This window comes from Nanorana parkeri, unplaced genomic scaffold (assembly GCF_000935625.1).
Source record: "Nanorana parkeri isolate BGI_ZX_2015 unplaced genomic scaffold, ASM93562v1 scaffold9, whole genome shotgun sequence".
In the NCBI taxonomy this organism is placed as follows: Eukaryota; Metazoa; Chordata; class Amphibia; order Anura; family Dicroglossidae; genus Nanorana; species Nanorana parkeri.
The window spans coordinates 1,519,855-1,544,915 of record NW_017306277.1 but is presented as its reverse complement, the minus strand read 5'-3'; the positions used below and the strand labels follow the sequence as shown (position 1 = coordinate 1,544,915).

At 41.6% G+C, this 25,061-nt stretch overlaps 1 protein-coding gene across 2 annotated transcripts in view; it reads right to left on the bottom strand.

The window, feature by feature from the left end:
* PTPRG (protein tyrosine phosphatase, receptor type G) overlaps nucleotides 1–25,061 on the bottom strand; it is a 486,631-nt gene that overhangs the window by 9,900 nt on the left and 451,670 nt on the right. For both annotated transcript variants that reach the window (XM_018554682.1, XM_018554674.1), the window contains exons 17-26: nucleotides 23,343–23,425; nucleotides 22,950–23,084; nucleotides 20,144–20,278; nucleotides 19,346–19,518; nucleotides 19,120–19,255; nucleotides 15,499–15,645; nucleotides 12,775–12,868; nucleotides 11,124–11,200; nucleotides 8,512–8,640; nucleotides 148–294 (exon numbers count right to left, since the gene is read on the bottom strand). In XM_018554682.1, coding sequence (XP_018410184.1) covers nucleotides 148–294; nucleotides 8,512–8,640; nucleotides 11,124–11,200; nucleotides 12,775–12,868; nucleotides 15,499–15,645; nucleotides 19,120–19,255; nucleotides 19,346–19,518; nucleotides 20,144–20,278; nucleotides 22,950–23,084; nucleotides 23,343–23,425 — 1,256 coding nt within the window. The remainder of the gene's footprint in view (nucleotides 1–147; nucleotides 295–8,511; nucleotides 8,641–11,123; nucleotides 11,201–12,774; nucleotides 12,869–15,498; nucleotides 15,646–19,119; nucleotides 19,256–19,345; nucleotides 19,519–20,143; nucleotides 20,279–22,949; nucleotides 23,085–23,342; nucleotides 23,426–25,061) is intronic.

Below are 25,061 nucleotides of genomic sequence, written 5' to 3'. Positions count from 1 at the left end.
GTGTAGAAGCAAACAAACATTGTGTATTAAAAAAAAAAAAAAAAAAAAAAATCGAGAACCTAATAAAGATTTAGCTATCCACTGACCTACTGGTGTATGGCCTGTTCATGGTCAACTCTATATTTCTGCAACCTTCCAAGTCCTTACCTGTGTTGCTTCGAGTATAAAGTCATGAATGATGATTTGCTCCTCATTTGAGAGGCACAACCTGTCCATGCTGATAAGAGTCACAGTAAAGGCCTCACAGTTCATAGATTCTTCACGACTTGGCCAGTAGACAAACTCATCCTCAGCCTGAAACAAAAAAAAAAAAAAAGTTTATTAAAGTAGGCCTTGCATGAAAAATTGCATTCTTCAGTTTAAAGAGCCTGATAAAACCCATGGCATGTTAGTAATTGGAACTTGGCATTGATTAGTGACTTGAAGAACAGCTTAAACTTTCTGGTGTGGTGGTCAACTGAAGCCAAAAATCTCTCTTTTCCCTAGCCCTGGATTGGTTGCCTGGATATTGATCCAAAGGCTTAAATACTTTGAGTCCCTGAACCAGAACAAGTATGCTGATCAGCAGTGTGGTCCTTCCTTTACCCTTACTAGCTGAAGGCTTGTATAAGAGACTCAGAAAGTACTGAAGTCATAGTCCGGTAACTACAATAGTTGAAGAGGTCAGCAGTCGCAGCCTCCATAGTCCAACTTTCCATAAGCTGAAAGATAAGTAATGAAAGCTACAACAGGAGTAAATATACAATAAATAAGCCCACACAGTTATACTAATTTAAGGCCATTCAGGAGAAAGCAACAGGTTTACTTAACTGGTTCATTAACATTTAACTGCCTCCTCAGCAACACTTACTGGCCCAAGTACCAGCCCTTCCTTGGCCTCCTTTTTACAGCCACCGAGAGGGAAGAGAAGAAGCTCTATGTCATGGGCACTTCTGCCTTGCAGCACTGGGGGTCCCTGGTTCGAATCCCGGCCAGGTCACTATTTGCAAGGAGTTTGTTCTCCCTGTGCTTACTCCGGTTTACTCCCACACTCCAAAGACATGCTGGAAGGGAAATCGTCTCCTGTCTAAATTGGCCCTGTATGTATGCATGTGATATAGGGACATTAGATTGTAATCTCCATGAGGGCAGGGACTGATGAGAATGCTATGTAAAAGCTATGTAAATTGTTGGCGCTATATAAATACCTGCAATAAATAAATAACTTATCCAGGACTTGGGAACCTCTGTCTGACCATATAACAGCACTGAGTGCCTAACCAGTCAGGTACCAGCCCTCTCATGTAGGAGTAAGAAAATCACATTTTCGCTATACTTATGTGTAGCTTGGGAGGTTGATAGTTAATTGAATGTGGGCATAAGTAAAGCATAAGTAAATAGTCATTTTCTTGTACTGGGTCTCTTAAAATCTGGATTTGCAAATGTGCCTAAAAAAGTTGTCCATGCTCCAGGCTCAGGAAAACATGTAATTATAAATTTCTATAGTCTAAAAACAGTATAAAAATGAATGCTAATTTACTTATATTTGTCTCCCTAAAAGCCATCTGAAAACAAAAGGTAACTCCCAGCTTGTTGTCTTTCTGTAGTCCAATCCTGCTTGGGCCCACCTATGTCATAAAGCAGCTGCCACCATACATTTTATATATACACATGTACACCTAAAATAAAATGGTTTGGACTGCACTGGTGAGAAATGTCTCCTCACATTCAGGCGTTTTACAGTAGAAATGTTCAGTTCCCCATCATTAGTAGTTGTGCCCTTTTTCCTGGAAAAGCGAACCACTTATTTCCATGCTACTCCAAATTCTCCCTCCTTCAAATTAGCTTCTGAGTATCACAAACACAATGAATTATTCATGAGGTGTGGAAAACAAGATCACACTCCTTGACCGATGACATTAAAAAGTACATCTGACAGATGTTCTATTTCCAGGCAATTTCATGTTCATTAAATACATTTAAGAAATACAAGACAGACTTAACTAACACCCTGGGAAAGCAAGCTGGGTAATGTCTTCATTTGAACAATACAATTCATCTAGAGGATACAGAAGACATATCTATTGTGGCTTGTTAGTGATTTCCAACATATGACCGTTCCTATAACATTACTTCTGATGGCATGGAAATGTGGATTATCCTTCTACATCTTCATGCACAATAAGGAAATGATATACTTGGCGGGCAGCAAAATAGAAACAGGCCAACCCTTGTAGCCAAATGTATGCAGTGGCTGCCTACATTTACAGTTATTGATCCTTAGTGATTACAGAAATGCAGTAGAGCACAGGAAACATCATTTATGACTCCTGGCACAGAAGACATGTGAATTGGATGCCTTGCTTGTTCTTCATTCTTTTCTGCAGGTACGGTACAGCAACAGAGGAGCCAAATGTGAACAAGGCAATGTTTACACTGGCCTCTACAAGTCATAAAAGAGACATGTAACAGCAATGCATAAACCAAGACGTGCAGCAACTATGCCTTTTTCTATACTCACTTTCCAGTGTACAACTCTGCAAATATAACCTCTGGCATCTGATATTCATTTTCCTGTTTTGTCATAAATTGATTAAAAATGTGTGTGCTGCACTGTATTCATATAATCACAAGAGATTGCTAACTGCTACAGCAGGCAGTCAATTGAAAAAAGATCACGGGTCCCTCTAGATGAGTGGTCCACTTTAAAATACATTACAATATGCCTATACCAGATGTGTAAATGGGTCTTAAGATTCAAAAGTAAGCCAAAAGGGAAAATGCAACCACAAACAAAGCTAAGTTTCTCCAACTTGTCCTGGACAAACCTTTCTAGAAATCAGGGTCACAATGGTCTCGAATAATAAACCACAAAGCACCCTCAAGAGCTCTTATCCTGGGTGCTGAGGATGATACTACACCTTTGTCACATGCTGAGAGTATTTAATCAGCATTGGCACTTTTTTAGCTCTACAGTGGGATTATCTGGATGGAGCAGAGCAGAAACTGCTGTGTTCAGTTAATCTAGAGCAACCGTCCAAGTGATTTCACATTAATGTCGGTAATGTTGTCTCCCCATATTCCTATTAAAAGGTCATCTGCTTGTTCTTTAAGCAAGACTCCATTGAAAACCTATTACATGCACTTAATTGCAGTTCATGACTAGGAGACGCTTGTAATGTGCACTGTGGGGCACTAAGAAGATTTTATGCAGAGTTTAATTTCGGTTAAATAGACCTGCACACGGAAAGTGTCTCTGTGATGGGCTGCATTTTATGCCTCTCAAGTTTACACCTGCTATTCACTCAAGCGCTTGTTTAAGAAATTTAGAAAGAACTGAATGGAGAGGCCAGGGAACAGCAGATGATGATGGGAACAATTCTGCAAATTATTAAAAAGAAAGGGTCGTAGTAGAGCATTGAAGCTTGGAGGCACGTTGTAAAAGCTGATCCAATGGATTGTAGGCAATATGCTAAAATGGATAATCGTCTCCCACCACCTGGCTTTAAGCAGCACCCCTAAATATTGCACTCAAAACCAGCAGATGGTTTCAAAATACACTACATGGTCAGACAGTTGTAGACACCTGACCATCGCGCCTACCTATGTGGGCAAAAGTATGTGGACACCCCTTGAAATTAATGAGTTCAGGTATTTCCAGTGAAAATTGCTTTTAATGGTACAGCATACAAAGATATTTTATAGAATTTTGCACGTTCAACCTTGTGACAACAGTTTGGGAAAAGCCCTTTTGTGTTCTAGCATGACTGTGCCCCTGTGAACAAAGCCAACACCGTAAAGGTATGGTTTGAACTCAAGTGGCCCTCACAGAGCTCGGACTTGAAACCTACTGAACACCTTTAGGATGTTGATTGTGAACCGGGCCTTCTGGTCCAACATCAATATCGGAAGTTAATAGGTGCTCTTTTGGCTTAATGCCACAAATTCCCACAGGCACACTCCAACATTTTGTGAAAAACCAGAAGAGTGGTTGAAGTTATGTTAGCCAAACAGGATGGGAAAACTCCATATTAATGCCCATGTTTTCAGAATGTAATGTCCAACAAGCTGGTGTGGTAGTCAGATATCCAACAAAGTTTGGCCCTATAGGGTATGTTTAAGTGGATTGTAGTCTCTAGACACCTAACTCCTAAAGTACTGTATAGAAAAGTTGTTGTAAAATACCTTTCCAGGACTTCTTGTTTTTCAGTATCCATTACATGGCCACATGATGTGGCATTTTTTAATGCCATCTCTGTTTAGAGAGTGGAAAGAGCTAGTTGTCTCTGCCAAAACGTCAGCCTCCTAGTCCTCTATGTGATCATTTGACAGGCACCAATCAGCAAGAAAAGTTGTTCAAAACAAAAGTTGAATTGTGGGGTAAAGATAAGCCTGCAGCAACTGTTTCTATGTCTCTTTACAGTACTAGGTGTGCCAAGTGGCAAGAAATTACAGATCCAATAGAAAAACATTATTATATACTTATATGCAAACAAAGCTTCAGGAGTTTATCAGAGTTGTATATTTAAAATAAAGGGGACATATGTCATTTTTTTTAGCCTGTAACTGTGAATAGTCTGTCAAGGTTCTCATTCATCCAGGTCATGGTATTTCCGTAAAAATTGAAAAAGACGTTTCACTGGATGACTAGTGAAACGTATTCAAGAAAAATACAGCAAGTCCAGTTGCTTTGACTTTTTTTTTTACAGATGTAAATGTGAAGCTGCTAAAGTGTAGAGTGAAGTTTTTTCCTCCAACACACAGCACTGCCATCTGCCATTATTAACTTTATTTCACAGTAAAGTTATATAAATGCAGAATGTCCCATTGCTTCTGCAAGTATTGATGCGGTTATAATATATGTGTATATAAATTACATAATTAACTCTTTCACATAAAGTAATGTTTAGCATTAGGCTTACATACTCTTTAAAATACATCGTTTATAAACCAGTCTTGTAACCAATTTGCTCAGGCACTTTTGGGTATGTAGGAGCACATGACCTGCATCCCTATCACAGTCCCCGGGCCCAGTAGCCAATTGCTGGCCCAAGCACTGTCACATGACTGGGAGAGCGACATCACCACTTTCCTGGCTCAGAGATACAGTGGTACCTCGGTTCATGAATGCTTCTGTTCGCGAACAATTTGGTTCACAAATAGGAAGTTTGGCAAAATTGTGCTTCTGTTCGCGAACTCCGCATCGTGTGACTAACACAACCGCAGCCATCTTCCCTGCTCTGAGACTGGTCGTGGCTTCCTCTAGTCGAAATCGCGGCCTGAGCACAGTTTGATTCGTGACCAATTCAGTTCAAGACCGAAATCGTGGAACAAATTAAGTTCGTGATGCCAAAGGTACCACTGTACAGTCGATCTCCGCACCGGCTGCAAAGGAGCAAGCAGCTATATGACCAATAATGACCTCCAATTTGGAAAGTCTGAGTGTTACTCTTGGTTGGTGAGCTTCAAAAATACAGCAAGGCCAGTTGCCTTGACTTATTTTTTACAGATATACCATGACCTGGATGAATGAGAACCTTCACAGACACATCACCCTTTTAGTTCTATGGCCATTTTAGATGCTCTTTGTATATCATAAAGCAACCAAAATGCTGGCAAATCACAATCAATTTAAAGTTTGTGAACATAAAATGAAAAGGGAATAAAAAGGTGACAGCAAATGTGCCTACTGCATATCTTCTAATTACTTTGTTTTTGATAAATGTCTGACTATGCAAGCTGTGCAATGTGGATAAGGCCAATGTAATTTCACTGCAGCGAGGTTCCCCAGCCCTAGGCTTGCGGAGAGTTCAGTTTCCCTTACCCATCTCACTAATAATAATAATGATGATGCTGGTAAAAATTACATTACAAACACTGAGGACACTTGATGTGTGAAAGGCATCAAATAATAGGCTATTTGTATATTCTCCTTGCTTTTGACAGCCAAATTTCCAGCTTGTCGCAGTGATGACAGCCCCTGCCACATAAATTACTGGCAGCCTATTTACCGCACAGCTCACTTAATGATGCTGTAATTTACCGTAGTAAATTGTGTCTACCTGTCTTAGCAGAGGATTTGCATCTGAAGCGGACACAGGAACCTCATCTGCAGGCCTCTCTTATGAGCTTACCTGCCAGCAAGTCTCTAACAACCAGCAACGGCAAATATGGACACAGAAGTTAATAATTATAAGAGCATTCTGCACTTTTCTGCTTAACAACCTCAAATAAATGAGATTACTGAGCAACAGCCAATGTGATCACAGGCCGAAATGAGTGAAGGATTTAATTGTTTGAGACAGTTTACACAGATTGTGTGTGTGACTGTAATTGTCACAATACCAAACACTGTAAGAGGCCATAAAGCAATTTTTTTAAACAATAAGGTTACAGTTTCTAAAAGCCAAACTGCTTAATACACAGTTGAAATATATGTGAGCTGTTTCATCACCTGACAAAGGATTTTTAATTCTGGTCAGCCAGTTTGGCAATTTACACTCAGCTGTCATACTGTAAAGCCAGGAATATGACTGTGATTTCATATTTCATCCTTATACATTCCTGTATCAATACCTGCCCCAGTGGACAACATATCAGAAGCCGATGCATTGCCCAATAAGCAGGCTAGTGATCGAAAGCTGACCCTGAAAGCTGAATCAGACTTCACCCTGGCTGCACACTGCTTAGAGGCGTGTGAATCACAAGACTGAAAAAACAGAATTATAACTCCTTTGGGAGACCAAACAGTTCAGATATGTATTTTAAATGCATATTCAGCACGTTTTGTAAATAGTTTTGCTCTAAGCCAGAGTAAGGTGTGGCAGCATACTGTTGCAGATTGGGCCCCTGAAGGGAGTCATTGGCAGAAGGAAAGTGCCATCATCAATACAGGCAGAAGCTTACAATTAACTTGTGGCCAGGTTATGGACATTCAAGGATTTAGATATTTATAATAACCAGTAAATAAGCTTTTACACAAGCCTGCACTGACACATGTAGCTACAGGCATTGTGGAGCAATTAATCTTCAAAGTTCACAGCAGAAGCCATCTAAGTCAGTTATTTCAGCAGCTCAGCTTCCATTGCTCCCCCTCCCAGTACTCTTGCTCTGTATTAACATTAGAGATTAGAATGGTTGAAGGGTGCTTAGTCTCTGCTAGGAGGGAGAAAGCAGGGGACTGCTCCGCTGAGTGATAAGCACTGCAACTTCAGTGATTCTGCTATGACCATTGGGGTTAATTGCTCCACGGTGCATGCAGTTACAGATGTCAACATGGACTTGTTTTAAACATCTTCATTTACTGATGGTTTAGAATATGTTTATACTTGTATGGCTCTAGCCTGGCCACTTTACATCCTATTTCATTTTGCAATCAAAACCTATTCTGGTCTGTCTATATTTAGTGTTAAACTGGATTCTGTAGCTCAGTTCTATTGCCCAGAGGAAGCAGACCAGGTCAGACCAACATAATGAATGGATGAGATTTCTACCTAACTGAGGATGGTGAAAAAACCCTTTTTATTGGACTGATGTTGCCCCTGCAGTTTTTCATATATATGAGATGTATACAATGCAGAATATGTTCAAAACGTAGGAGCACACCTGCTACGAGGCTGCATGAGCAACATCAGGGCTAGCCGAGTTCCTAATATGGCGCAGGAGATATTGATTGAGGACATAATGTGTACATTGATGATGCATAAAAACAAGATTTATTTATTCCATTAAAAAAAATATTGTATTGGAAAAGAACTTCACTGAGCCTCTCTTGTGGCCACATAAGAGCTTCAAATGTACTTTCAGAGGAGCAGGGTCTTCATTCGTCTACCGAGTGGAAAAACTGTACATGCAGCCCCTTGTCCAATTATGTCATGGCTGAACACTTCTGAACTAGGAAACAAAACTTCTCTCCTATGTTGCAATATCAGCTTCAAATGCAGCCCTGTATATGCTGCAATGTAATGGACACAGGACAGAGGCACAACATTGTGTGAGGTGCCAGGTCCTGGACTTCATGTTAGCTGCTGAAAAGGTTCAAGGAAACCCGTCATGAGAGCAACATGTCTGCTGACCTCTGCTCCTGAATATTTTATTAGTCCGGCTGTCATGCTGACCCTGTGGCTTTAATACTTTGTGTTGCCTACACTGAAGAAGTATGCAGATAAGAACTCCTGACGTTTAATTTTAACTTTGCTCATCTGCATATTTGTTCCAGGTCAGTGCCTAAGAAAATGCGGAACCCGGAGGGTCAGCATAAGAGTGAGCCAAAAAGCAGTTTCAGAACGAGGTCAGCAATGACAGCCCCCATATTTCTATATCATCAGATTTACTTTAATTTACAAATAGGGTCTATATAGGGCTTCAGAACTTCACCTTCTAAAACCAATATCCTGCTTCTCCCTTTCATCTGTAAAGACAATTTCAGCTACAAGATAAAGACTGCTTTCACAATCCCACTAACACATTATGAAGCTCCCCTACACTTGACGCCTGAGCTTTAGAAAGTAATAGAAAATGTACAGTTCTTACCAAGCTTTGACTGTCCGGTAACATGACAATAATTTGTGCATTGTGATCCCAGATCATGCGCCAGAAGTCTTTAGTCGTATGTGGCATGGGGTGCTGGGTGATGATAAACTCATTACTTCTTAGGTAACCCTGAAATACAACACAAGATGTTATTCAGTTCTGTGTGCTAAAGATATTTTTTCAGGTTTTTAGTTTTGGATAGAGTGGTGAGAGGTGAGAACGCCTGTCACATTTTCATTGCTTTAGAGAACTGGGTTTCAAAGCATTAAGACCTTTGTTATCATTTGATATCTTGGTCAAGTGTATCTTCTGGTTTTTCAGGGTAGCTGCTAAACCAGCTATGAGCAGACTTTAGGCTTTACAATCAACTGTTTGCTCAAGAGATATGTCTTATTAAACTCCAGATCTCCTCCCAATCCAAAATTCTTAAGCACTGGGGCATCTAGATCATGTAAAACCTTTTGAAAAGCATTGGATACTTTATGGACACTACTACGAAACAATATCTGGACTTTAGTTTTTTGGAGGTCCCTCCATATCTATTGCAGTCCCCTCTTGGGAGATTTACTCTTTTTGTTTTGGTGACCACTGCGAGAAAAGGATACAGTCCGTGTACCCATTGCACTCAGAACTGCTGCTCCATCAGATAAGAGGTGGGTGCAACAGGTGGCTTCCGTCAAAGTATAAGTAAAAAATGGACACCGGCACTCCAAGGCAAATCCAGTACGTCTATTTATTCACGTCCTTGTTGCAAATTCAAACACTAGATACCATTGTATCTAGTGTTTGAATACCATTGTATCTAGTGTTTGAATACCATTGTATCTAGTGTTTGAATACCATTGTATCTAGTGTTGTCCATTTTTTACTTATACTTTGACGGAAGCCACCTGTTGCACCCACCTCTTATCTGATGGAGCAGCAGTTCTGAGTGCAATGGGTACACTGACTGTATCCTTTTCTCACAGTGGTCACCAAAACAAAAAGAGTAAATCTCCCAAGAGGGGACTGCAATAGATATGGAGGGACCTCCAAAAAACTAAAGTCCAGATATTGTTTCGTAGTAGTGTCCATAAAGTATCCAATGCTTTTCTCACAGTGTAAGTAAAAGATGGACACCGGCACTCCAAGGCAAATCCAGTACGTCTATTTATTCACGTCCTTGTTGCAAATTCAAACACTAGATACTATTGTATCTAGTGTTTGAATTTGCAACAAGGACATGAAAAAAAAGAGATATACTGGATTTGCCCTGGAGTGCCGGTGTCCATCTTTTACTTACACTGTGAGAAAAGATCACCATACCATGACTCAAGATTAGCAGTCCTTGAGTGCTCAACTCTCTTGAGTGAGCGGTAAGTCGGTCACCCTCTTCATGGGGATAATCAAAGCAGAGTAGCAATGGGAAACTAATATTTTGTACAGAGAGCTGGACATTTACATACTGCAGAGAAAAACTGCATCCCACAGTTACCAAACAACTTTAAGCAAATCACAAACCCGGTCTGTGGTTGGCTGCTGTGTTTTAGCATACTGCACATAATTCCTCATCATATGTTTTTGAGCAAATCCCTAGAGGTTCTAAAATACCATGTTAAAGTCATAATTAGAATAACTACACGTCTCTCACCATGATATAAGAGGCATTAATGTAATCTGTTCCCTTCATTCCAGGCAGTGGAGCTAGACCCACTCTTGCACGCTCAGCTGTGGAAAGGAAAAATAAATATTTTATAGAAGGCCAGTCATGGATCATTGTGTCTAGTGTTTGAATACCATTGTATCTAGTGTTTGAATACCATTGTATCTAGTGTTTGAATACCATTGTATCTAGTGTTGTCCATTTTTTACTTATACTTTGACGGAAGCCACCTGTTGCACCCACCTCTTATCTGATGGAGCAGCAGTTCTGAGTGCAATGGGTACACTGACTGTATCCTTTTCTCACAGTGGTCACCAAAACAAAAAGAGTAAATCTCCCAAGAGGGGACTGCAATAGATATGGAGGGACCTCCAAAAAACTAAAGTCCAGATATTGTTTCGTAGTAGTGTCCATAAAGTATCCAATGCTTTTCTCACAGTGTAAGTAAAAGATGGACACCGGCACTCCAAGGCAAATCCAGTACGTCTATTTATTCACGTCCTTGTTGCAAATTCAAACACTAGATACTATTGTATCTAGTGTTTGAATTTGCAACAAGGACATGAAAAAAAAGAGATATACTGGATTTGCCCTGGAGTGCCGGTGTCCATCTTTTACTTACACTGTGAGAAAAGATCACCATACCATGACTCAAGATTAGCAGTCCTTGAGTGCTCAACTCTCTTGAGTGAGCGGTAAGTCGGTCACCCTCTTCATGGGGATAATCAAAGCAGAGTAGCAATGGGAAACTAATATTTTGTACAGAGAGCTGGACATTTACATACTGCAGAGAAAAACTGCATCCCACAGTTACCAAACAACTTTAAGCAAATCACAAACCCGGTCTGTGGTTGGCTGCTGTGTTTTAGCATACTGCACATAATTCCTCATCATATGTTTTTGAGCAAATCCCTAGAGGTTCTAAAATACCATGTTAAAGTCATAATTAGAATAACTACACGTCTCTCACCATGATATAAGAGGCATTAATGTAATCTGTTCCCTTCATTCCAGGCAGTGGAGCTAGACCCACTCTTGCACGCTCAGCTGTGGAAAGGAAAAATAAATATTTTATAGAAGGCCAGTCATGGACATTACTGTCAGATCACAATGGTTACTTACAGGGTGAATGCACATAAGTAAGGTTAATTATTCCCATTCTGTCCACTGCTCTGCTGACAGGGAAGGGCAGAAGGGCAGCTATAAAGGGTCACTAAACAAATTGCATGGATTTAATAAAATAATTTATGCAAAACGGTTTTTGATAACATTCACGGATGAATATGTAAAAGTGTCAGGAGATTCAACAGAAGAATTTAGAATGTAATCCAGCCAAATCCTGGAAGAAGAAAACACTGTTAAAGTAAAACTGAGCTTTGGGTATGCAGAAAAAGTCAACAGGTTCTCTATAAAGCTCCCCTCCCTAAAAGCACATAATCACCTCGCTTCCCCGACACTCTGTTCAGCCACTAGGAGTGAGAAAAGACATCCCTGTGTAAGAATTGAGTTGCTTCATTTGGAGCCTATACAAGGCTGAGGACTGTCTCCCCATCCCAATGTGACGGTGCTGGGTCAATCATTAAAAAGGTCACATGAGAAGAAGGGGTATGAGTCACATGCTCCTCCATAGTTCTTTGCTCTGAGGCTTAACGGAGCAGTGGGGAAGTAAAGAAAATAAAAATATGTGCAGTTGAGAAGGGGGGCATTAAACAGAACCAGCTGCTTTGCTCTGCATTTGGGATTGCACAGGAGATATATCAAAATAAGGTGGTATAGTAGAGAACACTCAACACACTTTCTGTCTATGTTGGCAGGGTAGAAAACAACGGTCATTGTGCTGCCCCCTTTTTCCTGTCATAATGCCCAATATAAAGAATGATCCTGTAAACATCATAGATCCCCTTTACTCCAAAAGAATGGCCAAGGAAAGGAAGGCAGATCATCCGGAAAGCAACCTAGACAGGAGCCTAGGGTATGCTGGATGTCCATAGGGCCCAGCTACAACCTTCAAGCTCCTGCAGTAAACTGCAATTGGTTAAAGCTGTATACCAGACTGTAATTTTACAAAGAAGGATGCACTTGTAGGAAAGTTGTGTCTAAGGGGAATGAAAATGCAAATTGGGCAGCTTCTCCATGTATACAGCAAACTTTAACATTCTCAAAGGGATTAGGGGACAAAGCTTGCTTAAGGTCCCATTTTCTCTTAATCTATCTCTGGGAGTAGGCAATTTAACATATTTGAGTATTTTAGTTGTGGTGTCTAGCCTGGGAGCCTATGAACTATGCGGTAAAAACAGTTTTTATGATTTCTAAGGTTCTCCTACTATGTCCATTGTGTTCCTTTTAAAAGGCACCAGGTAAATGTGCCCATTTATTAAAATCAGCTAAGAATTCCTTTTTGGTATACAAGCAATGCTTTGCACTTGGCTTGGGGAGGAAACACATCAACATATTTTCTTATTTATTAAACATTTCAGAAAGAATTGGAGTGCTGAAAAAGTCACATGATTCTTCAAGAAGGGGGGGGGGTAAAATGTTTAGGTTACACATGTGCTCTGAATGTGTTATTAATTAATGTATCCCGCTACACCAATCACACAAGTAATGAAGCGCAGTCTTACATGGCACAACTGATGAATTTCTGTTCTTTTCTTTGTTACAATCTTTCTGGGCGCTGAAGCATTCAATGTATTTCGCATTACATTGTGTAACCAGCTGAAAAATATAAAACACAATATAATGTGTGTTATTTAATGGGGTGTGAGCAGCACGTAGATCAGACAGCAATCCAAGAGACCTGTTCTTTTTTTCTGCCACACATTGGTTATCTAGGATGGTTGCAGAAAAAAGAAAAGTGAGAAGACAATTCTGTGTTATAGTACCAAAGATTAGTAAAGTAGGATAAGTTGGAACTGTTGTAAGGAACACTACAGTCTAAGGACACCTAACCATCACACATGAGCTTGTTGGACATATTAATCCAAAACCATAGGCATGAATATGGCGTTGGCTCCTCTTTGGGCCTCCACTCTTCTGGAAAGGCTTTACAAAGATTTTGGAGTGTGTATGTGGGAATATGTGCCCATTAAAGCTTGTTGGACATCCTAATCCGAAACCATAGGCATGAATATGGCGTTGGCTCCTCCTTGGGCCTCCACTCTTCCGGGAAGGCTTTACAAAGATTTTGGAGTATGTCTGTGGGAATTTGTGCCCATTCAGGCAAAAAGAACGTTTGTGAGGTCAAGTACTCATGTTGGACAAGAAGACTTGGCTTGCAATTGGCATTCCCTTTCAACCCAGTAGGGTTGAGGTCACGGCTCTGTGCAGGCCGCTCAAGTTTCTTCATATCAAACCATGTCTTTATGGAGCTAGAGTTGTGCAGTTATGCTGGAACAGAATATTGCCCAAACTGTTTCCACAAGATTGGAAGCACAGAATTATCTAAAGCAGGCGTAGGCAACCTCGGCAATCCAGCTGAGGTGTAACTACAAATCCCAACATGGTTCTGCCTCCGGGAGTCATGCCTTTGTTTCTGTCAGTCTTGTAATGCCTCACGGGATTTTTAGTTTCACCACAGCCAGAGCAATAAGGTTGCCTACTACTGATCTAAACTATCTTTGTATGCTGTAGCATGAACAGTGCCCTTGGCTGGAAACACCTGAAGGGGGCCATATTAAGGGGGAAGGGCACATAAAGCTGGTATATAGTATATATTACTATATATCAATTGTTGGCAAATCTTATTCTGTCCTTTAAAATGGCCCTAACATTCAAATGCACAATTCACACAAATTACTAAAGCAAAGGAAAAGTACCTCCTTCAAGTGACCTAATGCCAAGCCAGATCTAATCATATGGCCTCTGCCCATCAATGAGCTTGGTGGGTTTTTCACACACATACTTCAGAGAGATGAATGTTTTTTATCAGACAGGTCCTGTCTGGCAGACTAGGCAATAATATAAGAGGCTTGACAATGCACAATCAGGAATACAGCATGTTATGTATATGCAATTAGCAAATATGGTTGCTCCCAGGCACATATATCAATGCAATCTATGCACAGAAACAGGAATTTTAAAACAAACACTGGTGGAGTGTTCACATTAATATGATCCCATTTAAAAAAAAACATGAAACGTGATCTCCAGGAATAACCTAAACTTACCCCCCCATTTCCCTCTTTCCCTCTAGAACAACAGTGGTTCTAAACCTGTGTAACCTCAGGACCCACATTTGTCCTTGGTTATTAAGTCGTGACCCAAGTCGCACTGCAATGGAATGCACAGAATTAGGTTACCACGCGTTCTGGGGTGGGCGTACGAACTGTGGGTGAGAGGCGTTTGGGGTACCATTCAAATGAATGGCAACTCAACACACCTCCCACATCAGAATGCACGGTAGGTGCGATTGCGTTATACAGCGCACGGGACCGTTCGATTAAAGCACTGTTCTAGTGTGAACGGGCCCTCAAAAACACTGGCATACATACACAACCACAGACACAATCTCACACACTCCCAAATATATTTAACTTTTAAGGTCCACCCAGTCTCCCTATCTCACGAGAACTGGAGTTGATCCTCAGCCTGGGGTCCAGTGTGGGCTGCTGTGCTGTGACAGAGCTCTATCCATACGTGCATTGCTTGTACAGCTCCCTGTAGAGGTGCCGGGAGCCAAAATGTGACGTCGCTCTGGTCCAGGTACCTCTGCAGGACACGCGAGGGAGCTATAAGCAATGCACATATGGATGGAGCTCCCAGGCGGCCATAGTTAGGAGCATGCTGGATTTCTGGAAGATCAACAGTTATTTGAGGTATTTTCCTGTACTTACAGCATCTTCAAAGTGGTAAAACAGCAGGAAATGCACTGCAAAGATTTTCTGAATTATTTTTTATCCCATACATACACTTTAAGAAGATTGTATTTTCTCTTTACGTAGCAATTTTCCTGTGTGGATAATAAATGTGAACAGTATATTTCTCAGTCTAACATTTCATAAAGAAACATTTATATGTCTCAACTAAGGCAAATAATACAGATTGTGATATCTGCCTGGAACGTATTCTGTAAGAGACATCGTGCGGCAACATTTAATCTGCAGGAACGCCAGAACATTTTCTCATCCCACGGCTCCATTTAATATTTGATGAAGACAACAAATCTTAGAGCTGCACAGTGACAGTCTTCATAAACATATCTACTTGGAGGGATCAGAGAGGAGAAGAAATCCTGGGATTAATGTTATAAGGGGCCCTCCTTGTGTCTTTAACCTGCAAAATATCCATCATTCTACTCGAGAAAGACTAACATCTGTGTGTGTCTTCATGAGGCTGTGTGTCATTACCCGGAATTGCTTCTCCAGCCTCGTCTTCCCTCCTGCTGTAGGTGTCAGGATGGTGTTCACATAGCTGTGCAGCTGGTTCGAGCACACTTCCGTCTCCTTGCCCAAAATGGCCTCTAATAGGGTGTCGTGAATAAAGATGTATTGTTCCTAGAAAGAGACAACAGTACAGTGAGCTTTCTGATCGGGCCCCCGTAAGCCTGAATTAGGCTAGATATACAGTACATGTTGCATTGAAGTGTATGTGAACCCAAAACAAAAATGTAATAAATTGCAGTTTATTCTGTAGCGATTTTCAGGCTTGTTTCCCTTTATTTTCACCTGATGACCCTGCCAGTAGCACACTTCCCATGCTAGGGTGACGACGCTTACCCACTGTACTACATTCTTAGGGGAGCAGCATTGTTACACCCTAAGTTACCTCCCCATCTTCTAATCTTCATTACAGAAGATAGCTGGGAAAGCTGATAACCCTGTTTGAGATATCAGTTCAGGGAAGTTAAAAGGATACTGATTTTCTATCAGGATCAACAGGTATTTTTGTTTACTTGTATAAAATGAACGTAGCTTGACAAAATAAAAGAATGCCGTCACCACGCCCATTCACACCACATCCAGATCATTGGCAGACCAGATTGTTTCTGGACCCAAAATGCTTCCTAATGTATCCCAATGCTATTTCTGGCCTCTGTTCACACCAGTGCAGTCCATTCCAGACTAGAAAATACTGCAGGTCTCATTCTGGTCCAGAAAATGGTGTGAACCTGTCCGCAGTTCCAGCGCATTCTAGACAGGACAAAATGAGACAAGCAATATTTTTCTGGTTTGGTCTGGAACGGACTGCGCTGGTCCATTCCACGTATTCTGTACGAGACATCGTGCCGCAAAATTTAATCTGCAGGAACGGCCTTCTGCACTGTTGCTCTTTTGCCTAGGTAGTGCTAGTATTTCATGTATTTACTCAGGATTGCATTTAAAAATTAATTTCATTATTTTTGTTTTGAACACAAGGTATTTTTTATATGTGTGTGGAGTTCAGCTTTAAAGGAGAAGTGTGGGGAGGGTAAAATATAATCTTACCAATACTTAGAGCCGGCATGGGACACCAGCTGTCACACGCCGGCTAGCTGAGGGATCATGTAACCAATGATTGCTCAGCTCGTAATCTTCTTCCTGCAGAGAGCAGTGACACTCAGTCACCACCCCTGCAGGGATTCTCCCTCCCCTCTCTGTTTCTCCAGTGCACATGGGAGGAACAGACAGGGGAGGGGGCGGGCACAGCTGGGTCTGGCTCTAGAGAAGCAGAGCCAGCTGTCAATCAGGCAGCTGGGTGGGTCCCGGCATTATTGTCATATTAGCATTCTTCCCACTTGCAGCATTGCTATGTGCTGTCAGCAGATTGCGGGCATCAACCTGCTATCTGCTGACTCTGGATCACAGGAGGACATTAGCAAATGTATTCTTGTGACCCAAAGCCAAAAAAAGCCCTTAAACATGACCCTTCAATACTATAGTTAAAGCTTAATCACTGAGAACTAAGCACATTGTCTACCTTCCCTACCCCCTTCTTGACAGCAATGTGGTTTTAACTGCAGAACACTGGGCACAAATGATAATATAGAGTAAATCACAAGTGCCACCTACATAAATAAGCATGGCTTTCTCTTTATCCTGCCTTAACCCCCTATTCAGGGGAACATGATTCACCTCCCATTTACAAAAGAATTGGATTTGTAGGAAAACACATGAACAGCACAATGCTTTTTGTTTAGCAGAAAGCGAAGGAGAAGGATCCCTCCCACCTGTCAGCAGCACTTTATATCCCCTGCAGGGTTCCAGCCCACCTACATATTAGCCGCAAAACACAGGGAGCCTTTGCAGCATTGCAAACACAATTTAAAGGTATCCAGGACATGAAGGTTTAAAGTGCAACTCCCGCCAAAACTTCCTTCTTGCTTTTGGAGCAAGTGGGGAAAAATTTGAATGTTGGCTGTTTCTTTATCTGGAATTTCGCTAAGACATTTTATCATACTGTTTGTCCCTGTGACAATGGTATTACCAGAGAGGAAGTGAGGAAAAATCCATCTGTGTTGCTGTTGGAGATTTTCCCTCTCTTCCTGTCTGGTGAAACTGTTGCCACCAGGACAGGAAGTAAGAAGAAACGTCCCATTAAATGACAGAGACTTTAATCCTTCCCCACTCTTTCTAAAATTATAAATACATTTTTTTGGTTGGACTCTTACACTTTAAAGCCTAACTCTGGGAGAAACAAATGTTGTCTAAATACAACAGGCATGTGTATTCCGATTTGATTATGTGTATTCTTGGTGTGCTGTGTGTATTTCTTCCAGATCTGTGCAATAATCCAGCATGAAACGTTTGCCTCTGTGCAGGAACTTTCTGTAATCAAGACCAGTCCCTGCTGCTCTCTCTCCTTGTGCAGGGTGACTGGTCTTGTATCTGCCCACTCCAGTTCTGGCAAAAACGCCAACTCCTCGAGATCTTCAATGACGTCACTTCCAGTTTACTTACCAGTAAGGGGTTTGGGCGTGTAGGCGTACACCACCCACAGCTTTTCCCTATACACATACCACACAGCAATAAATTATTATAATCAACTAGGATCAGACTAATCCAGCATGCTATTAATCTGAGTTGCCCCACTCAATATGGCCGCCAAAGTCAGGCAAGCGTCGGCCATATAAAGTGGGGCAACTCAGATTAATAACGCACTGGAGTAGTCTGACCTTAGTTGATTATAATACTTTATTGCTGTGCGGTATATGCCTAGGGAAATGCCGCAGGTGGTGCACGTGCAGTGCAGCCTACTCGCCCAAACCTCTTACTGTTAAGTAAACCAGATATGACGTCGCTGGAGATCTTGAGGAGTTGGATTTTTTAACAGAACACAGGCAGTCTGTAGTGGGTGGCGCCTGCTGGGTCCCTTCCACAGCTCTGTTCTCTGCACAGGCTATGTGCAGCACAGTGATGATGTCACCACTACTTTAGGTAAGGTAATACATGGGTTTGCAAAGTTATTTGGTGCACACAAAGTGGATTTAAGTACTTTGTGGAATATATTTATAGTTTTTTGCCCAGAGTTCAGCTTTAATGTTCCCCTCCCCAGCTGCACATGGCTATCCCTTGCCACTCGGTTCAGCTGCCCTGTGTAAACTGAGAATCTCTCCAGCTGGAGCTTATACAGGGCTGAGGACTCTCCCGTGTCCCAGTAAAAGTGAGCCATGTGCTCCTCTGTCCCAGTGATATTACACTGAACGGGTCATGTGCTTCTCCATACCCAGAAGTACCAGCTCCCAGAAGCCAAATGTAACTGCAAGAGAAGCAAAGGAGAGGTGAATATATTCTGGAGGGCATTAAAGAGAAGCTGTTTTGCCCTGCATTGGCACAGCACAGGTTTGCATTAAGAGAATGGCTGTTCTGAGGATTCCATCCGGTGCTAGAACCCAACTCCTGGGATTGGTGCTAGCCACATATCTGTGTCATGCACTCCAATATGCCTACCCTAGAGCCACCACCACTTTGCGGTCAGCCTTCAGCAGAGGTAGAAGCTTTGCTGATGCCAGGTAACAGCCACCCTCATAAAAGAATAAAACATTGAGTTACCTCCGTCTGGACGAGGTAGTTCCGCTGTGTTCTGATGTGTTTCAGAAAGCCCAAGACATTGACTGTGCTCTTGTCTTTTATCTGCTGCAGCATGCTGTCAATCACAATGTACGTTCCCGTCCTGCCAACTCCAGCACTGCAGGGTGGAAAGAAGGGGCAGTTAGAAACGAATTCCCTGGATTTAATATTTAGAGGCATTTCATAGAAAGAGGAAAACTAATCTCACCTGCAGTGTACAAGCACTGGCCCCATGTCTGCTTGTTGAGCGGCTGATGATCTCCGGACAAAGGTCAGGACTGGCAGTGCATATTCTGGGACACCCATATCTGGCCACTGCGTATAATGATACTGAATGACTGTTCTCTCATTGTGACGACTCTTTGGGTTTCCTTTCTGACCCTGTAACAGAAGTAAAAACAGTAGAAAATACAACATTTACAAAGATAATAGCATGTAACCGTGGCAAATAAGTCCAGCGAATAAATGTTTGCTCACCCATCCCATTTAAAGCCAATAGATTGTCAACTGAAGCTTTTCTCCCTTCTGCCACATTAGTTTCTAGTGCCAAGAACCCGGCTCTGGTGGTTTTCCCAGCCCCTTCTGAAAATGCTAGTTGCCTGGCTGTCTCAGCCTTCAATACCTTGTGTCAGTGATGAAGAACAAGCATGCAGATCAGAAAGTCAGGGTGAAGTCAGAACTCCCAATCCATATACTTGCTCTAAGTCACTGGTTCAGAAAGCACTGAAGCCATTAGATTAGCATTACAACAACGGCGCATGCATTTTCAGGAGAGCAGGCCGGCAGCGGCAGCCTCCATAGTTCCCCCGCATAGGTTTTTTATTAACCATATTTAAGCTGATTCATTTTAACATTGATATCTGTGATTACTTTCCTCAGCTGACAGCTACGGCGCCCAAGCTAAGTTATACAAAGAAAACCAACATCTCTAACCAAAGACAGTTTAACCAGAAAAACCGGTTCATAGTGAACCGTGTGAAAAAGTTCATACAAGGATTATTTTTACCTTCTTCATCTTTACATTCCGGATAGTGAACGTGCGCACTGTGTAGCAGGCGTACACCCTTGTGCTTTTCAGGGTCACCATTATGTTTCCATACTCTTCACTATTCTCTGTTGGCCAGTACTGGTCACATTTCCTCTGGAAACACAAAGGCAGAGTTACATTTAAGTTTCATCTTTCGCCTTCTTATGTTTGAAAAATGTCAACAGTACAGAAAATATTACCCGGTATATGTGAACTCCAATATTACATGCAGGGCCAGATTTCCCACAAGGCCAACCAATGCTCGGCCTCTGGGCAGCAGGGAGTGGAGGGGCAGCACGGGTGTGGAATTCCTCTCTCCCGATGCCCGGGACATGCAGTTCCGGGCACCAGGCGGGTTATTGTTTCCTACATTTAGCCCTGCTTTGGGCAAGCAGAGCTAAATGTACAGAGGGGAAGCCGCCGCTTGTTTTGTACAAGTGATCTCGGGGCTGTCGCCAAGATCACTTGTATGCAGCCTGCAGGTCTGCCATTCTCCTTGGGGGGGTTGGCGGGTAGTGGAATTGTAGAAATGTCCCCAGCACACCAATCCTTTTAAGATAGCAAAAGCTTCATTTATTTGTCATATGACCAAACAAGCGCTTTCGGGACAGCACAGGGTCCCTTCATCAGGCTTTAGCATTGAGGACCCTGCGCGGTCCCGAAAGCGCTTGTTTGGTCATATGACAAAACACTTCAATAAATGAAGCTTTTGCTATCTTAAAAAGATTGGTGTGCTGGTGACATTTCTACAATTTTGCTGACATTCGCAGCGCCATCCGCGGTCACTGCGAGCACCCCCCACTACAAGGGACATATCAGTAAGGAGTGCGACAAGGATAGTACTTATTGGCGGGTAGTGGGGCGCATTGAGAAACCTGGCCTTGGGGCACAGAGAGTAAATCCAGCCCTGATTACATGGACAAAGGTTTATAGAGCTTGATCTTCACACTTCTATGAGCTTGTTGGACATCTCATTCCAAAACCATGGGCATTAATACAGTATCACTGTTTCTAGTAACGAGTACATCACTACAGAACAAGAGTTCACCGCTCCACCCACTATCATCTTTTTGAAGTGAGCAGGCCAATAGAAGATCATGCAGCAGATCATAAATAAAATTGTAGCAGATTCACCTCCTTCCATTCATTACCTGTTACAAGGTCTTCTGCTACAGATAATTGACTTGAAAATGCACAGCACCATCTAGTGGCTGTAGGGTAGAAGCGCTGCCCATTCACATACCAATGCTTTCTTTCATCAATTTTTAGAACTTATATCTAACTTAGGGAAGGAGAAGCCACACAACATTTTAAAGCCTAGCTCCAGCTAAAACTTTTTTCCCACACAGCAATAATAGCCTTAGATATGTTTTAACCCTTCTATGCTCTAATATTGTTGCTATGTGTACTCATTGGAGACATTTCCCATCACTTCGTGTCACTCTGGTCCCCTACCACCGTGACAGAAGGTCAGGGGAAATGCTCTCAGCTAACTGCAGCTGCTATTAGCTTTGTTATTTTGCTGTAATCACAGGTATGATTTATCATATAGCTAAAGCCTGAATCTTTTATCAAGTTTTAGCCTCCCTGTTCATTAGCTGCCCCTTTGCTTTCTGTCCTCTAGATACAACAGGAAGGGAAGGGGAATGTCCCCAAAGTGAAGGAAACCCTTTCTTAAATAGCGGTCATTACAACAAGTATCCCCATTGGAAGAGTTACCCTTTATTCCTATTCTGATGACAACTCTTGGATTTTTCCTTACTTTTAGTTCCCAAAGACAGTTGTCTCCAAGATAAAATAGAGAGGGTGAATTTCCCTAGGGGGACACAGACAATAATAACAAAATTTAACCGGGTTCCTAACCTTTCCACACTCCACCCAATGCTTAAAGAAAAAAAATGGCTTTATATACACTTTAAATATACCATATAATAATAATATGTGTTCAATGACGATAAATGGCACCTTCCCTTTACCGAGTTCATATATAAAAACTAAGCACTTTCCCAGCTACTGTGATACTAAGCTACAGGCATGCAAGGTTAAAGTGTATGTAAACCCTAACAATGAACTCTTCTCATTTGCTCCCCTTTGGTCTGTTAAATATATAAAATTGGAAGCTTTTTGTTATATCTGTTTAATAGGTGCAAAACATACCTGTTGATCTTTAGAAATTCAGAGCTGTCCTTTGCAAACTTCCTGAGTTATCTCAACGAGTCTATTTAGCCCTCCTAGTTTGTATAATGGGCTACAGAATGATTAGCTTTTATGTTGTAGGGATTTGAGAGTGGGAGGGGTTGAGCAGTTTAGCAAAAGACAACTGTGCACGGCTGACACCACTCAGTCCAAAATGCTGTGTGTTGTCAGCCCACAACAAGAAATTGGGAGTGGAGTACATTTCTAGCAGATCAACAGGTATTTTTCTGTACTTGCATAGTCTTTAAGGGAAAAAACATGGAGTGGAGGAATGTGCATGATTTGCAGAACTGTTTTTTGTTTTTTTTTTGCCTTGACATACACTTTAAGCCTGAAAAATCCATATACACAATATAAAAGACAAGATAACACTATAATAATGCAAAGCAACAATTTCCAAAACAAAACACGGCCATGATTTATAGGCCGGACACATATACCAGCAACCTCTATCAACAATGTGTCTTTTATGAATGAATACCGCTTACTGGAGTTCTTCTTTCCCCTTTTCATGGCTCCCTAATCCCGCACCCTGGAGTGACATCCCCAGAAGGCAAGGAAACCACTTACGAAGGCAGACGCTACTTACTCTTCCTTTTTCTACTAGATTGGTTATCATAACAATGATTCCAGTGTTTTGCTCCCAAATCATTCTCCAGAAGTCTTCAAAAGTCGACTTTAAAGGTCCCTGGGCAGCGATGTAGGCCTTTGCTTTGTTGTAGCCCTTCAAAGACAAGCAAACAGAAGATGAAAAGCCATCTCGTGGCAAACAAATTAATAATTTAAGGCAATGAAAAAAAAAAAAGCGAACAATCTTTTATGGATTGAATACATGATGTGAACTGTCCTTTGATACAAATTTAAAAATGAAGAAAAAGATATGTGGATGCAACATCAGAAAAAAAAAAAATCAACCAACTTTCTCTCCCTCTTCTATTTGATAATCAGGGAAAAGAGCGTTATGTGTATGAAGACAACTTACATCAACATAATTGGCATTAATGTATTCGCTGTGCTTTGAATCTTTGCCAGGAATAGGCCTCAACTTCACTCTGCTGTGATCATCTGCAAATAACAAACACACAGAAAACTTACTGCCAGAAATCGGAGAGGACACTTTGGGTATGAACATTTTCACATAGTAATTCCGGAGGAAATTCACACATCACATGCGTTTTACCAAAGACGTCATTTAGGAGCTTTGCGTCAATTTTCATTTTGATTGAGTCGAAATTTTATGCAGCTAAAAGGCAACATTCTGATTGTACAATCTCTGAAAGTCGCCTGAGATTGTATAACAGTTATGTAGGTCCGGGCGGCGTGGGGAGGGGGGACACTGGGGACATTTGACCTGCAATAATAGGTGACCACTGTGATATTTGGATATTGTCTTCCAGCTCAACTCCAGGAAAATATACATTTTTGATAGCTGCAATAGAAAAATAAATTTCTCCCATCCCTCCTCACTGTTCGCTGGGCTGATAAACCTTTAAAGTTCCCTTTTTCACTTGCCTTAAGCTGTGGTCACAAGATTATCCAGCGCTGGATTCTTCTCCGCTTAGTTTACTTACTGCTGGGGTCCCTGCCTGTGTGACGTGGACAATTTCCATTGGATTTCCAACGAAGCAATCCTCTCAGGATCCAGAAGACAACTGATGTCGGAATCAAGGGGACTGGCCAATAAGGGTTACTTGTGTGGGGATGGATTAGTGGTCCCCACCGTTAGAAACACAGTCAGGCAGGTACATGGATAGGGGGACTTAGCTGAGTATAACCTGTAACTTGATTAAGCAGGTATGAAAAAAGAAACACCAGGAGGAGTAGGTTTGTTGGTGGAGGGACGGTAAGGAGATAGGCTTTAAGGAGGAGGGCAGGGGAAGGTCACAACCTCCCCTTGTCCGTTCATAAAAAGGGTTGTGATAATTGCACAAGGGGAGGTTGTGACGTTCATCCTCCTTCCTCTCCCCTTGTCCAGTCACAGAATATGTTATATATCTTCTGTGAAAAGGATACAACACATTTTATGAATGGACAAGGTCGAGGAGGGCCAGTGACTCACTATCATTACTATGCTAGAGGCACTCACATTATAGTATGGGGATAATGAAAGTAAGAGTTATAACTAATGCAGCGACATCCAGACATGGGAAAAATCTGTAATAGAAACACAAAGTGAAATACAAGTCTGACAGGGGTTTTAGCCTTTCCCTACGCTAATAAAAAAAAAAAAAAACATTTTTATTACAGGATAATATATAACATCCAGCAGCTGCCACTGACTGCAGGTACTGCTCTGATTAAGGTTGACATTGTGGAGTATCTCCACTTAGGGCCATTAGCTTACATATAGATACTGTCAAGGGGCAAATGCCCTCAAAGGTTCTAAACCATACCACACGATGGAGTTATAAGGCTGGATCTCTGAATAATTAAAAGAAAATTGAAACTAGATTCTCTGCATTATTGAACCTGAATGGAAAGTAATGGGCTTGATGTGTCAGGTGCCACACGGGTAACACACTGCTATCCATATGTAATCTAAAACCAAGATATTTAATCCTTCATAAAAGTCATACTGGTACCTAATAGGATTGGCCATGATGATTTTGGTAGTCTAGTAAAGGGATATATTATGCAATCCATTGAGGTCTGGTACCCCTGAGGTAGTGCAAGTCCCTACAAAAAATGTATTTGCAATCAA